Source organism: Typopeltis vanoorti, chromosome 4 (genome assembly GCF_054136105.1).
Source record: "Typopeltis vanoorti isolate ZY-2024b chromosome 4, IOZ_Tvanoo_1.0, whole genome shotgun sequence".
Classification (NCBI taxonomy): domain Eukaryota; kingdom Metazoa; phylum Arthropoda; class Arachnida; order Uropygi; family Thelyphonidae; genus Typopeltis; species Typopeltis vanoorti.
Genome location: NC_143552.1, coordinates 102,888,039 through 102,903,186, shown reverse-complemented (window position 1 = coordinate 102,903,186; position 15,148 = coordinate 102,888,039). Strand labels below are relative to the sequence as shown.

The 15,148-nt window shown below is 33.5% G+C and overlaps 1 protein-coding gene across 3 annotated transcripts in view; it reads left to right on the top strand.

Moving 5' to 3' along the window:
• Window positions 1-15,148, top strand: part of LOC150107563 (uncharacterized) — a 215,624-nt gene that overhangs the window by 132,880 nt on the left and 67,596 nt on the right. For all 3 annotated transcript variants that reach the window (XM_090391956.1, XM_090391955.1, XM_090391957.1), the window contains 2 exons: window positions 3,594-3,735; window positions 7,611-7,792. In XM_090391956.1, the coding sequence (XP_090248082.1) occupies window positions 3,594-3,735; window positions 7,611-7,792 (324 nt within the window). The remainder of the gene's footprint in view (window positions 1-3,593; window positions 3,736-7,610; window positions 7,793-15,148) is intronic.

Sequence of the window (15,148 nt, the reverse complement as noted above, 5' to 3'; positions counted from 1 at the left end):
ACATATATTTTGAAAGATAACTGGTTAAGAAATGATCAAGAGTGTTGGAAGGATGGTGATAATTATTTGTTATTCTGATAAGTAGACGTTGTGTTAGGTCATTGTTAGTATCAAATATCTCTACAGTTTCAGTTGAGATTGAAGAATTTGAATTGCAGATATCGAAATCCCCAGGAAAGATGCATTTACTGTTGGAGATCTTGGACTATAGAAAATACACTGAGAAATAAATAATCCAAGTGATTAGAGTTGTTATCAGGATTTGGAAAGAAATCATCATCAAATTCCTACCATGTACCCTCAAGGGGTGTACAGGATATGATAGTACTACATGAAAAAAAATTACACCATTACTAACTTCCTATCTACAATTTCCCTCCAAATCAGCCTGTTACTTGTCAAGACTCCAACATTATCAGATCTTATATTTCTATTGTCTAAGGCACTTTGTACTGTATCAATCCACCTATATCTTGGTCTTCCTCTGGGTCGTTTTGCTGCCAACCTGGTAAAGAACACTTGTTTTGCTAATCTTTCTTCGCCCATTCTGTTTAAGTGACCATACCACCTGAGATTAGCTCTGCTAACACATTCCTGGATGCTGACAACAAGTTTTTTCCTAATATCCTCATTTTTAATATGATATTGCCATTGATGCCATCTGTTCACGCCTATAATCTTTCTCAGGACTCTCATATGTGCGGTCTCTAGTCTTTGGTCAAGTGTTTTACTTCTGAATCAGCTCTCAGATCCATAAGTTAAAACTGGTTTGAACACTGTCTTGTATACAGCTAATTTAGTGTTCTGACTAATTTCTCTCTTATTCCATATGAATTTATTCAATTGACTTCCTTCCATACCAGCTTTGTTGATACTGTTGTCTATTTCCATATTTAAGTTACCATCTGCACTAAAAATCGTGCCTAAGTAGCTGAAATGTTTTACTTGTTCCACAGGTTCTCCATTCTCAATACAGTTGACATTTTCAATGATTCTACCTATTTTCATTGTCTTTTTCTTTTATTGCTGACCTTCATAACCATATCTATTACAACAGTTATTAAATTTAGTCAGAGAATCTTGCAGACATGTAGCGGATTTATTTAGAAGAATAACATCATCCGCATAAAGCAAAGAGCTGACATTAACATATCCAATTTTGATATCATGTTTAATACCACTTTCCTTCATAATGTGATCCATATAGATAATGAATAACAGAGGGGGATAATGTACATCCTTGTCTCACACCAGATTTAACAACAAACGAATACTACAAAATGCAGGAAGGAAATTTTGAGCCTGAGCAGATCAAAAAAGAGGATTTATCATTCTATAGGTCCTGCGAGTTTGTTATAGTGAATTATATGTTCAGCTATCAGAAAACAAGGAATTCTTGCTAGAATGTATCAAGCATATGCTGGAAAAGATCAGTGGCAATTCCTCAGTTGTGGTGCAATTCTGTTTTGTTTCAAAAGACTTTTCACAAAATGGAATTCGGGATTTTTTTTAAATTTATATTTTAGTAAAATGTTATTTATTATTATTTTTTTCCATGTAACTTAAATCATACTTCTAAAAAATTTCTTTTGATGACTGAGTATGGGAAAACTGTCTCTCAGTTGCTGACATTTCCCAAATCCCTATCATTATACATTGTTTATGCATTTTTTTTTTTCCCTATATCAAAGTACACCAATCAGAAAGCCATTCATGTTTTGCTGGATTTTTCAAGTGATAGTACCATGCATACAATTATTTATTATCCATTGAGCCATGTGACTTTGTATTATTATTATTATTGTTATCATCATCATCACCATCTCCATGAAAGGTTTCATCCACATTAATCTGGTAATTACCCTTTATCAACTTATATGTCTCAGTCTTGTTCACTTCCCTCTATCCACTAGGCTCTACAATATGCATTCTCTCATTCTCCACATTCTAGAGACCAGAAACTTAGTCAATTGTATGTGAACCCTCACCAGTGACTCATCCTTTTTTTGAAACCAGGCAACCAAATCTATGCACAATAATTCACATGTGGTCTGATCAAAGTCTTGTGCAAGGGAATCATAACATCCTTGCTTCTGTAGGTCAATCTTCTCTTCATTGTTGTTATAATCTGCTGCCTTGTCATCACAATTTTAGCAAAATATTCCTGAAATTTCAAGTTCTTATCCACTATCATCTCTCAAATAAATAGGCTGTCAGTATGGGCAAAAGATAATGGGTGTCACTTTAATATGGAGAAATGTAATTTTGGGATAAATAGATTACAAGCTGTGTATTGCATTGATGGCACTGTACTCCAGGAAATAGATGAAGCTAGAAATTTAAGGGTGGTAGACAGAGTTAGTTTAGAGGACATGCTTCTAAGGTAGCCCATAAGATTACTTGACTATTGAAGAACACATTAACAAGTAGAGATAAGGAAGTTGTTATTCCTCTTTTATAAGGCCTTGATGCATCTACATCTGGATTACTGTGTTCAGGTCTGGTCGACTATGTTTCTTGAGGATGAGGAAGTGGTGAAGATTCAGAGGTGAGTAGTCTGTGGAATGTTCCCTATGAAGATAAATTCAAAGTGTGTGGATTGCAGAAGTTGGTTGACAGGAGAAAACGAGAGAATATGATAGAAACATATAAATTACTTAAATGGTTTTATAGGATTGATACAGGGGAAATGTTTTGACACTTGGCTAGAGGGACCACAACAAGAGGTTATCCCCTGAACGAATAAAGGTGTGCTTAGTACGTGTGTCGGGACTAGAATTTTTGCTTGGAGAGTCGTGAATGAGTAGAATATGGGTTGCCAGTCATTTGAATGCTTTTTCTGTTAATGGGTTCTATGATAGAACCCATTAACAGAAATTGTGTGAATAGTTTGGGTATCTCATGATGAGTTATCAGACTCTTTGGAGGTGCCCATATGATAATTATTTGGTCAGCTATACTTGCCTGACCTCATATGGGTATAATATCAAATCTAGAGTCCTGATTTTATATGGCTAAAGATCCACTGCAATCATTATATTCAAAACAATTCGTATTCATTTTATTACAGTGGTCTAAATTTTAAGCTGTAGATGCGTGGTTAGGTAAGGCAGAAGTAAGTTAAGTACAAGTTCAATTTGAGGTACTATCAAGATTAAAAGATATTTTGGTATCCACACTTGTCAACATAATTTTGAAATCTATCATAAAATCCCGAAGACATATATTTGGTATGGTGGGAGGCAGTTTTTCCAGTTGTTAATTCAAATGTTGGAGGATATTGAAAAATGATATCAAGATGATATTGACAAGGAATGCTACTACCAAAGCTAACATTTCATTGTTAGGTAGAGGCTTGAGTATGGTGGAATTGTAATTTGGTAGTCCTTTTTATTTTGGCACCAAATTTTTAGCTTTTGGAAAGACAGACACATTATGTTGACTGTTACTCTGCAAATTATGCAAATATATTTGGGTTTATATTCAGGTACTAATATTTTAGGTACCTCGCATATAAATAAAGCTTAGGTTATTCATATAACAATCTTTGATCATTTGTCATTTGAACTTGTATTTTATTTTTTCATTTTTAGGAATATATATGACATTTCAAAAGATCTAATAGAGGTTAGTGAAACTGAAGGAGCAGTGGAATATGTTAAAGATAAATCTGGAACAGACCATGAGAATTTAAAATGTGGTACTCTGCTTGACCTCAGTCTTTCTCCTTTAAAGGTATATAGTAGTGCTCTAATGTGCCTAACACATTAATTTTGTATATTATTGTTATCTGAATTTTAGTTTCATTAATTTTTATTATAAATGTTCATGACTAATGTCAGGAATATGCCTAGTAATAACAACTTCTCTGCATATTGCTATGACTATGAGGCCAGATATTCAAAAAAATACTTGTCCTTTCACAAATTGATTGCATACCTTGTACTTTTATGTGCCATTTAACATATGTAGCTACTAGTGGAATTTTCTTTTAGAGATAGGAATTTCCTCTAAGAAGATAAAACTATTTCGTTGAGTTTGTGTATACTAAGTATATTTTTATATATTTATAAGTGTTGATTAATTTTAGAGGAAGTGTAAATTTTATCCTTTTAAAAAATGTTGTTTCATTGTGTATTATATATTTTTATTCTGCAGAAAACAGACTTGTTGCATATTATTGATAACCTACGTCTGATGATGCTACTCTAATAAACAAAATTCCTGATTCAGTAATAATAGTGATATGCCAATATTTAAGATTTTTGAGGCACTTCAGTGGAAACTGAGCATAGCAGTGTCAACCTCCCTCAAATTTTTATGCATTCCTTCTCTCTCTGCCAGTAATTTGTTGTAGTGACCTTATATTTTCATTGCAGAATTTGCATATAATGTCCCTTTTTCCCAGGTCGTAAGGATAATGTATTCACAACTTCAAATACTATTTAAAATAATACTTTTATTTAGAATTTTAAATTCTAATCCTGTATACCTACAGGATTAGAAATATCTGTTTATAGCTCACAACAAATGAGTTATTTTTTATTGGTTAAGAATAATGTTACATAAATTTTATAACTTAACTACAGATGTCTTAAAAAGTTTGTCATCTGCTAAAACAAATATGAGAGTGGTCTGAAAAGTTCTCGGCCTTGACCATAGATGGCAACACTATTGGCAAGATTTTTTTTTTTCCTAAGTTGGTACATCTGTCAAACATCCATGTGAAATTGCAAGTCATTCTATCAAGTAGTTTTTTTTATACAGCTGTCTGAAGCAAAAGTGTTGTCTGTATCCCTTAAAATGGATAAAATTGAGTATCGTGCAGTTATAAAATTCTTTGTAAAAGAAGATTTAACACCAAAAGAAATTCATTCAAAGTTCATAAAAGTTTATGGGCACTCTTCTTCATTTTCAAAAATTAAGAAATAGACTGCTGAGTTTAAATGTGGCTGTACCAATCTTGAAGATAATTTACGTGAAATACGTCCAAAAAGTGTAAGAACACCAGAAATCATTGATCAAGTGCACGATATGGTATTCGATGACCGTCAAGTCAAAGTGCATGAAATTGCTGAGACTATAGGCATTTCAAAAGAATGTGTAGGATATATTTTGCATGAAGAATTGCAAATGAAAAAGTTTTGCACAAGATTGGTGTCGCACTTGCTCACAGCAGATCAAAAACACACTTGCATGAAGCATTTTAACAAGGATAAAACTGATTTTGCGTCAATTTATTACTATGGATGAGACTTGGATTCCCCATTACACACAAGAATCCAAACAGCAGTCAAAACAGTGGACAGAAGCCAGTTGTTTGGTGCCAAAGAAGACAAAGTCCGTTCCATCAGCAGGAAAAGTCATGACATCGGTGTTTTGGGATGCTAAAGGCATTTTGTATATTAATTATCTTGAAAAGGGTAAAACAATAACTGGGGAATATTATTCCGATGTTTTAACCAGACCAGACGAAAAAATTTGTGAGAAAAGACCCGGTTTTGCAGGAGAAAAAAAATCATCTTTTATCAGGACAATGCAGCTGCCCACAAAGGTGTTTTGGCAATGGGAAAATTAAGGGATCTGCACTATGAATTGTTGGAACATCCACCCTGTTCCCCAGATTTGGCTCCCTCTGACTTCTATCTCTTCCTAAAACTAAAACTCTTCCTCTCTGGTCAGCATTTTTCTTCGAATCAAGAGGTGATTGCAGCTGTATAGGGGTATTTTGCAGATCTTACTGAGGATCAACTACAGAGATGGGATAATGGTGCTGGAGCATTGTTGGAATAAATGTATTAGTCTTAAGGGAGATTATGTTGAGAAATAAAAATAATTTTGAAATTATAAATTTGTTTTTTCATTGTTAGGCTGAGAACTTTTCAGCCCCCCCTTGTATCATGTTTGTAACTTTGCCATATAGCTGGTCAGTGTTTAAGTAATCCATGAAGCTTGCTTAGTTTGGCAATTGATTAGTGTGCTCATTCTCTAACCAATAATGTGGGTAATCATGCTATAGACATATATTTTTTTTATGCCTTTAGATGGGATATAAATTTCATCACTTGGTATAAGACCACTGGCCTGCTTGTTGGAGATTTGAAGTAGCTCAAAAAAGTTCTTTTTCTCCTATTGATCCTTTCTAGGATCCGTCCTTCTGCCTTTCAGTCAGTAGTGGAGATCAACTGAGATCATCAATAGTCCTTTGTATGATTATATACATATTCATGCCAGGCAGAATGTGTATAAATCAGGTTGTACCACTTGCACAATGTCTATTAGACACAGGATTCATTAGAATAAGACTAAAGGTTTTACATGGAAGCCTATTTTTATTTGAAAGATTGTATAAAGAGTAAAGCCCACATTCATCATCCTAACCTGAACAAAAATGATTATTAAGCTTTCCCATTTTGGGGAAATTATCCTGTCAACAGGAAAATATCCCTGAGGAATGGAGGGAAAGTACTCTTGTTCCCATCTACAAGAGTAAAGGGGATGCCCAAGACTATAAGAATTACAGAGGAATAAAGTTGATGTCCCACACAATGAAAATCCTAGAGAGGGTTCTTGATAGAAGACTAAGGAAGGAGGTGGAGATTGCAAATCTCCACCTCCACTTCATGCCTGGTCGATCGACGACAGCTGCTATCTTTGGGTTACGACAGATGATGGAAAAGTTTCGAGAGAAGCAACGGGAGCTACATTTTGTTTTTCTTTCTCCAGATCAATAAATACCAAATGTAGCTCCCATTGCTTCTTTCGAAACATTGATCTGGAGAAAGCGTATGATAGAGTGCCAAGGCAAGAAGTCTGGAGGTGTCTGAGGGAGAAGAAGGTACTGGAGAAATATGTCAGGTTGGTGTAGGAGATGTACAGAAATGTGAAGACAAAAGTTCGAACCTGCTAGGGAGAGACAGAAAGTTTTCCAGTGACAGTTGGCTTTCATCAAGGGTCAGCATTAAGTCCATTCCTGTTTAATATTGTGATGGAGGAGGTGAGAGAAGACGTGCCTTGGACTACGTTGTTTGCAGATGACATCGTGCTGTGTGCAGAATCAAGAGAAGAAGTGGCAGCTAAACTGGAAAGTTGGAGGAAAGTACTGGAAGAGAGAGAGAGAGAGGTATGAGACTGAGCAGAGAAGTAAGACAGAGTATATGTGTTGCAAAGTGGATGGCAGCCAGGAGTCAGATCTGGAAGGAAATGTCATCAGGAAGGTCAGTGACTTTAGATACTTAGGTTCAACAATGAAAGATGATGGTGAGGCTGAGAAGGAAGTGGGAAGCAGGATGGAGGGGCTGGAGTGCCATGTGATAAGACTGTACCGATCAATCTAAAAGGCAAAATCTATAGGACAGTAGTGAGATCAGCTATGATGTATGCTATGGAAACTCTGGCCATGAGGAAAAATAATATCAGCAGGATAGAGGTAGCAGAGATGAGAATGCTTAGGTGGTCCTTGATGATACCAATTTGACTGGAAAAATTTAGAAAATAATAATTATTATATATATTTTTATCACTCTTTCCTAAATATACTAAAATGGGAATTATAGGAATTATCTATTTATTTTTATTTTATTTTTTTGAGTTTTATATTATTTTTCCAGGAATTCCAGACATTTACTCAAGAGGAATTCAGCAAAGCATTGAAATTGCAAGAACTTTTATTTGAGGAAAAATTAATTAACAAAGATAAAGAGTGGAATGAAAAAATAAAGTCAATTCAAAGGCAGAATGATTGTTTTTCAAATCAGATTGCAGTTATCAAAGATCAGCACCTTGCTCTAAGGTAAAAATATCCCCTTGTGAATTACATGTAACTCCCCCTTAAGAAAAATAAGAAAAAAAATATATTATTAAAAATATTAAAACAGGTTAAAATAGCCGTCATAATAATAATAATTATTTTTTAATATGCTAATCTTATTTTTTTATAAATATAAATTCTTGAATGGGAAATGATTTCATGTAGAGTGTGGACAAAAATTTCAATAATGGAAGTTAGAAAATACGATTTATTTGTACTTATAGTTTCACTGAAGGTATTGGCACTAAAGAAGTTGAGGAATTCTTTGAATTATCAGATTGATATTAAGGAAAATTATTTAGAGACACCTCCAGGGATTCAGAGACACATTGAGGGAGGTCACATACCCGCCCCAGCTCTTATACTTGTTCTTGAATTCATTCACACTGTTCTTGCCCACAGCATCCACTGGCAATCCATTCAAATCATGCACCACTCTATGAGCAAAAATTTTCCGAGTCCAGATAGCCTGACTTCTCCAAATTAATTTTGCTTTTAATTGGCCTATAGTGGGCACCTTTGTATGATATTAGTTCTTTGTAAGTTACAAATTAAAGATGCCAAGAAATTATATTCTTGGTTTCGTCCTTTATTCAAGTGTAAGCAAACAGTTTGTGTTTGCTTGCACTTCTGTGTGAAGTCACTTCACAACTAGGCTACTTGTATATAGAGACTAATGACTTCACATCAATTGCCTCAATATCCCATAATGCAATGCACATATATTTGCAGACATGTATAATGCTATGTATTATGGGAAGGGCCACTACCCAGACCAGTTTTGACCTTTATTGAGGTCTCGTTAGTGGGAGCCAGATCCAAAAGTGATACCAATGTTGAAGTAATGCAGAAGTCATATTTCCATATATAGCCAATAGTTATCACTTGGTTGATACCAAGTGATACTTCATTTTCAAAACAATAGAGTAATTTTTATATTGTCCTGTTGTGCTCAAAAAAAAAAAAAAAAATCATTATTATATTATCTGCTCTCATATTATAAAAAGTGTTTCTTAAGTCCTATATTGTCATCGGGGGGGGGGGGCAGTTTAGAAAATTGGCTGTTGAGAAAAAAAGCAGAATGTTTCTAATAGAGAAGCTGGGGTGGGAGGGGAAGTGAACAGAAATATAAATAATATTTAACAAAAGTTTACAAACTGAAATAAAAATTTTCTAAAAAAAATATATAATTCTGTATAAAACTTGGCTTGAAGTTGGAATTATTATCCATGATAAATATTGAAGAAAATTCACTTGAAATATTAGGATGTATATTTAGAAAAGCAGCATTATATGATCCTCTTTGGAAGACCATTAGTTTATGAAAAAGCCATTTTTGCATTTTTGATCATTATTTATTTTTTGGTCTCTACTCTCATAGAAAGTAACACTAGTTTATTGCAAATAAACAATAACAGACAATCTCTATAATTTTGTACTGAATATGTCTATGACACTTTGGCAAAAATTTTACATTGAGTTTTTTTTTACATGAGTTTTCTTCTGTCTTATTTATTTTGTTTAACATTATCACTGTCTTTTCTTACCTCTTCCCTATGTGAACTTCTGCCCATTTTTAAGTTGGAGCATTGTGTTTAATAATGCATAATCCAGGCCTGAAATGAAATTTAAGAGATGTTCCTCAATATTATTAGCTTATCCTTTTTTTTAAAATTTATTTATTCTTTTTTCCCTTACTAACAGTTGGAAATTATTGCATTCTTTGTTATTTATCTACTGAAGTTGTGTTTCTGTATTAAAAATAGAAGATACAGTTGATTATGAATATTAATAGTGATATTAATAGTTATTTTCATATGAAACCCTAAAATTGAGCATAGATGCAGTTTTTACAGTACTTTTAAGGCTTTTACTTTCTTTCTGACATGACTATTCCAAAAAATAGTTTACTTTTCTCATAATGTTTCTTATATCCCAATTTTCACCACATTTGTCATGGCCAAGTAACTTGGCTACCTTGAATCTTAATTAATGCTTTGATAAGGTAGTTAATCCTGTCTGCATAGTGTTGTTCAGCCATCAGTTGCTTGTGTTCTTCTGGCCTATTTACCTGTTTTGTTTGATGAAAAAACAGTTTCCTTGAGGGCAAACCCTTCCGCCTATATATGTAAGACTGGCTAAGTCATCCTCAAATGAAAAAAAAAAAAAAAGAATGTTCTTCACATTCTAGATGGGATTAGACTCAGTCTTTCCAAAGGGCATCATCAAAACTGACAGCAGAGTTACAAAAACTCCTTAGATATTTATACTTTCTATTTGTTCAGCACTTATACCCATTTGATGGCTTAATATAACTTTGTTTTTCTCCAGTCAGTCATAATATGATGAAGTATATTGTAGCAATTTACTCTTGGTCAGTGTGCAAATTGAATATCATTTGTAAAGTAAAAATAATTTTAACTTCATTGCACACATTTTATCTTTTCGTGTTATTTTAATTTGGCTATTATGGATTGTGGTTTTTTGCATTTAGATTAGAGATAAAATTAGATTAAACAGCTGACTTTTTTATTGCTATAATATTTTGCAGTAGCCATTTGTGGTATTTATTTTTAGTTATGCAATGATTGATAATTAATCATTGCAATAACTGGCACTTTAAATTTGATTTTGAGCTACAAAATTAATTTAGGTATAGAAATTTTTTTTTACTTGTGCATAGTTCATGGTATGTTACGGTCAAATATCAGTTGTACATCTGTATCTTTCCTTTTTAGAATGCATTCCATGAAATGCAGCTATCAGTACTCTATCAATCTTTATTCTCCCCATATACCTCCAGTGCAGTCATAATGATCTCAAGGCATTTGCCCTTTATTTGGTAAAACCTGGAAACTGAAATCCTGTCTCGAAGTAGGAACCACTACAAGGACTTTTATCTCAGGGTAATTTAACTGGCTTCATGCAGAGTAGAGGTTTCTCTTCAGAAAGTTGGGGTTTTCTTCCTGCAAAACAGACAAACTGGAGAACATTTGCAATGTGAGAAACATTGGAAGGAACTTTCAACTGAAGATGATTTAGTTGGCCTTATGCAGAGACTAGTGAGGTTTCTTCCTGAAAAGTCGGGTTTTTCTTACTGCATGGCTATTGCATTTTTTAGTCATTAAGCATGTTTCCACCTTTAAACTTCGGTTGTTGGGAAGGTTATGGTAATTTAGTTTTTATTATTATTTGACACCTTCAGGGAGTCCAAAGACTCATCGAGGAAGGACACCTGCTCTACAACTCTGTCTCCACCACTCAATCTACCAACTGACCGCAACTACACCAATGCTATCTACTGCCGACCACCACCACTACTATTTCCACAGACAATCATAAACATCCATGCCCATGGGTGGATTCGAACCTGCAGCCCTTTGGCTGGAGAGTGGATATGCTAACCACTCGGCCAGCCAGACTGGCAAATTTTGAATTTTTTTAATAGTTTTAAATTATTTGTATGTATATTTTTTGTGATTATGTAAAACAGTGATGAGCAACCTTTGTTCTTAAGTGGGCCACAATTGAAAACCTAATAGTCCATACGGGCCGCAACGAACACAGTATTAAATACTTGAATATATTAATCAAAAAATTTAAATTCATGGGATGGAATTTATTTTCGACATAGATTCAAAATGAAAAGTTTTTTTTTATTTAAATTGATTTACTTTTTTTATTAGTAATACTTTCAATATATACACAGGTATGTGTACATTTTTTTTTAATCAAAAGAAATTAAATAGCTGCTGAAATTTAATTTAATTTAATTTAAGAAATTTAATTAATGAGATATTTGGCTCTGTTTCTCATCAACAAGCTTTTCAAAATTGGGAGGTACGTTTGAAATTGCGACTGCAATATCAAGGCAATTTCGATGATCATTTTTTACAATTCTCTTATTTCTTAGTTCAGTGTTGCTTTGCAAATCAATAATGAAATTCTTGAAATTCTTCGGGAGTGCCTTCAACGTCTATATTAAAGGGTGATGAGAAAATATCACAATTAGTTTCATTTTTGCGTAAGTTTTTGAACTGCGAACAGAATTCTTCTTGTAGTCTCTGTATTTCTGCTGTATATTTTTTCATTTCAGGTGGATTTTCTTTTCTCAAAATTGGAAAATGGGCCATATTATTAGATTCCAGGTGCCAATTCCAAATTTTTAGTTTATTTTCAATGCCACAGCTTTTATTTTATCGAACATTTCATTAATAAGTTTGTTCTGTCCTTGAAGATTTACATTTAATTTGCTCAAATGTTGAGTAATATCAAAGCAAAATGCAAAGTAGCACATCCATTCCTTGTCATTAAATTCTGGAAATGTCTTTCATCTCCAAGAATAACTGAATTTTGTTCATCAAATCATACACATGGTTAAGCATTGTGCTGCAACTTAACTATCGAACCTTGGTGTTAAAAAGGATATTGCCATATTCACTTTCCATATCTCTCAAAAATTGCTTAAATTTGGAATGATTCATTCCCCAAGATCTAATAAAATTTACAATTTTAATTATTGGTGGAACAACATTGGACATTTTCAAAACTTTTGCACTCAAATTTTCTTGGTGCAAAATTCAGTGAGAAATAATTATTTTGCATTCTGTTAATCTTTTTATGTCTCTAGATAATAATCTCGACAGACCAACATTGCTACTAGACATGGCTTGAGCTCCATCTGTTGTTATACTGATGATCTTTAATATTTGGGATATTTAATTGATTAAGAACAGTTTTTAGTTTCCTGTATATATATCTTTTCTGGTAGTAGTTCCTTTCATTGAAGCTGAAGATGCAAATTCTTCAGTGATATTAAAACTAGAATCTGTTCCTCTCAAAAAAGACAGCAAGTTGTGCTGTATCACTAATATCACAGCTTTCATCCAAAGCCAAAGAAATCTATTCTAACTTAGAAATATATCCCTTTAAAATTTCCTTAATACTTTGTGAAAGATCCTCAATCCTTCTTGCGATTGTAAATTGCAACAAGCTTCATTTTTGAAATTATATCTTTTTTATTGAGGAAAGTGACATTTGCTACCACTAGTAAGCTTCCTTTTACTCTTTCTCATTTATTTCATTCTTTTTGCTGAAATTTGACTAACCATGTAGCTTGCATGAACTGTAGTATCTGCAGTTAATGAAGCAGCTCTAAATACATTTTGCCATTGTGAAGATCTTCCATGCCACAGCTTTATGGTAATGTAAGATCCCAAAAGTAAACTGGAGTTTGCATACAAGATCTAAATTAATCAGTTAAGAAACACTGTAGTGCTTCTTAAGCTTAAAAAATTGAGCTCTTCCACCATCTTTTATTACTTCTAAGCAGTTTGTTCTCTTCAAGAAAAGAGCAGTTTCAAATCATTTTGGGCTTTTTCTGTTTCCCCCAATGGGTCTCACTCAAATGGTAAGGATAGTGGAGAACTTAGGGCTAACATTAGACTTCAAAGACTGTCATGTGTCTTAACTACTAATGTATCTTGTATATAAACTGAATTTAATTTAGTCTTCTTGTGCTAGATTTGAAAAGCTTGAATCTTGAAGTATGTTTTGCTTTTACAGCAATCTTTCAATTATCCAACCACAGCAGGAAAGCAGTTTGCTGGTCAGATAATTGAAGGGTTGGATAACTTGAAGATACAATTACGTGGTACTGTACCAGAAGTAATTTGACATGCTAACTTATTTGAGTGTTGGTTTACTCCTTGCTCGATTGCCCGGTGTGAGACCACTGCTTATCGGAAGCCTGAAGTGGCTTGAAAAAGTTCTATTAGTCTCTGGAGCAGGGTTTCCAGACTATGTAAAAAATAAATTAAAAAAATATATATATTCTATGTCTGATCCACACATGAAAGACCACAAGACCTTATAGCACATTAATGCCGTGTGTGGGCAAGAAGAATAAAAGAAAGGAGGAATCTGTTCACGTTTTGCTTGAATAGCTGAGGGTTGTAATCTTTGAGGGAGACTGCTCCAAAGGACAGAAGTAGATGGGATGAAGGTAGGAGGCAGCGAAGTTTGTTCGGTGAGTTTCAAGATGGACTGTAAAAGAATGTTGGTTAGCAGTGGCTCTTATTTCAATGATTTTGGAGGAGAGTAGAGGAATAATAGTGGCCATATATATTATAAGAGGAAAAAAAATTATAATGATTTCAAATAAATGAATAAGAAATACATAAAATTCAACTTACAAGTAGTAGCTCATAAATTATACACTAGAGCTGCTAATGGTATAATGTAAGTATTGAGAACATAACAGTTTTGTTTCTGTAGCTGAAACTGTTTCAAATTTGAACTGGGTTCAAACTTGAAACTTCATGTATCCCAGGTTGAATAATGATGCAGGTGCCAGCTGGAAAGCAGATATACATGTTATAATTGCAGTTTAAAAGTTTATGATTATGAGGATGCTAGGAGCTTCTTTTCAGATTGCTGATGCTCATTATCCATCCTCTAGCATACACTGCAGTGTTACTTGAAATGTAGACAGATCCATTATTCATGGTGTTGCATTGATCATTGAATGACGTGAAAATGAAATGGTTGTTATATTGTCCAAAATTTTGTTGAAAATGCATGTTTGTTTCATTTTCACTGCCAATACTTGTACTGTTTTTTACTGTATTTCCCCTTCACAAATAATCATATTTTCCCATCCAGTTGTAGCAAAGATGAACAAGATAAATGCACACAAGGTTATCCATGAAAGCTATTTAGGAGTTGGAGCAATTCAAGGCTATCTGGTCCATTCAAAATATTTTGTATGGCATTATGAAGTACAAAAATATATGAAGGAATTGATATAACAAAGAACTCAGAAATGTGAATATAACGGTAAATTTTTGGGGTTGGATGGAAAAATATTCAGATCTCCAGTGAGGTTTTTGAACAGAGCATATGAAAGACAAGGCTGACAATATTTGTCAATAATAATTTTACATCAAAACTTGAACAGAGGAGGAAACGTGATTCTCTTCTTTTTCACGTTTTTAAGTTTCATAGTCGAATGGCATTTTGTCTATAAGGTTAGCATTTTGATATAGCGAGTTTTTGCTATAATGATATTTGATATAGCAAGAGTCGGCTATGCACTCAATTATTACATGATTTATAATAGTATTATAATGATCAGTGATATATATATACACACACATATATATTTATGAAGAATTGAATGACTAGAACCGAGTCTTCATAAAAATATGTATGTTAACCGAGTTAATGATCATTCTTTCATATATATATATATATGTGATAATCGGCTTTTACTCGGTTGTTGTGATACATTTTAAAAACATAGATTTAACGACTAAAAACCGAGATAACTTATAAAGA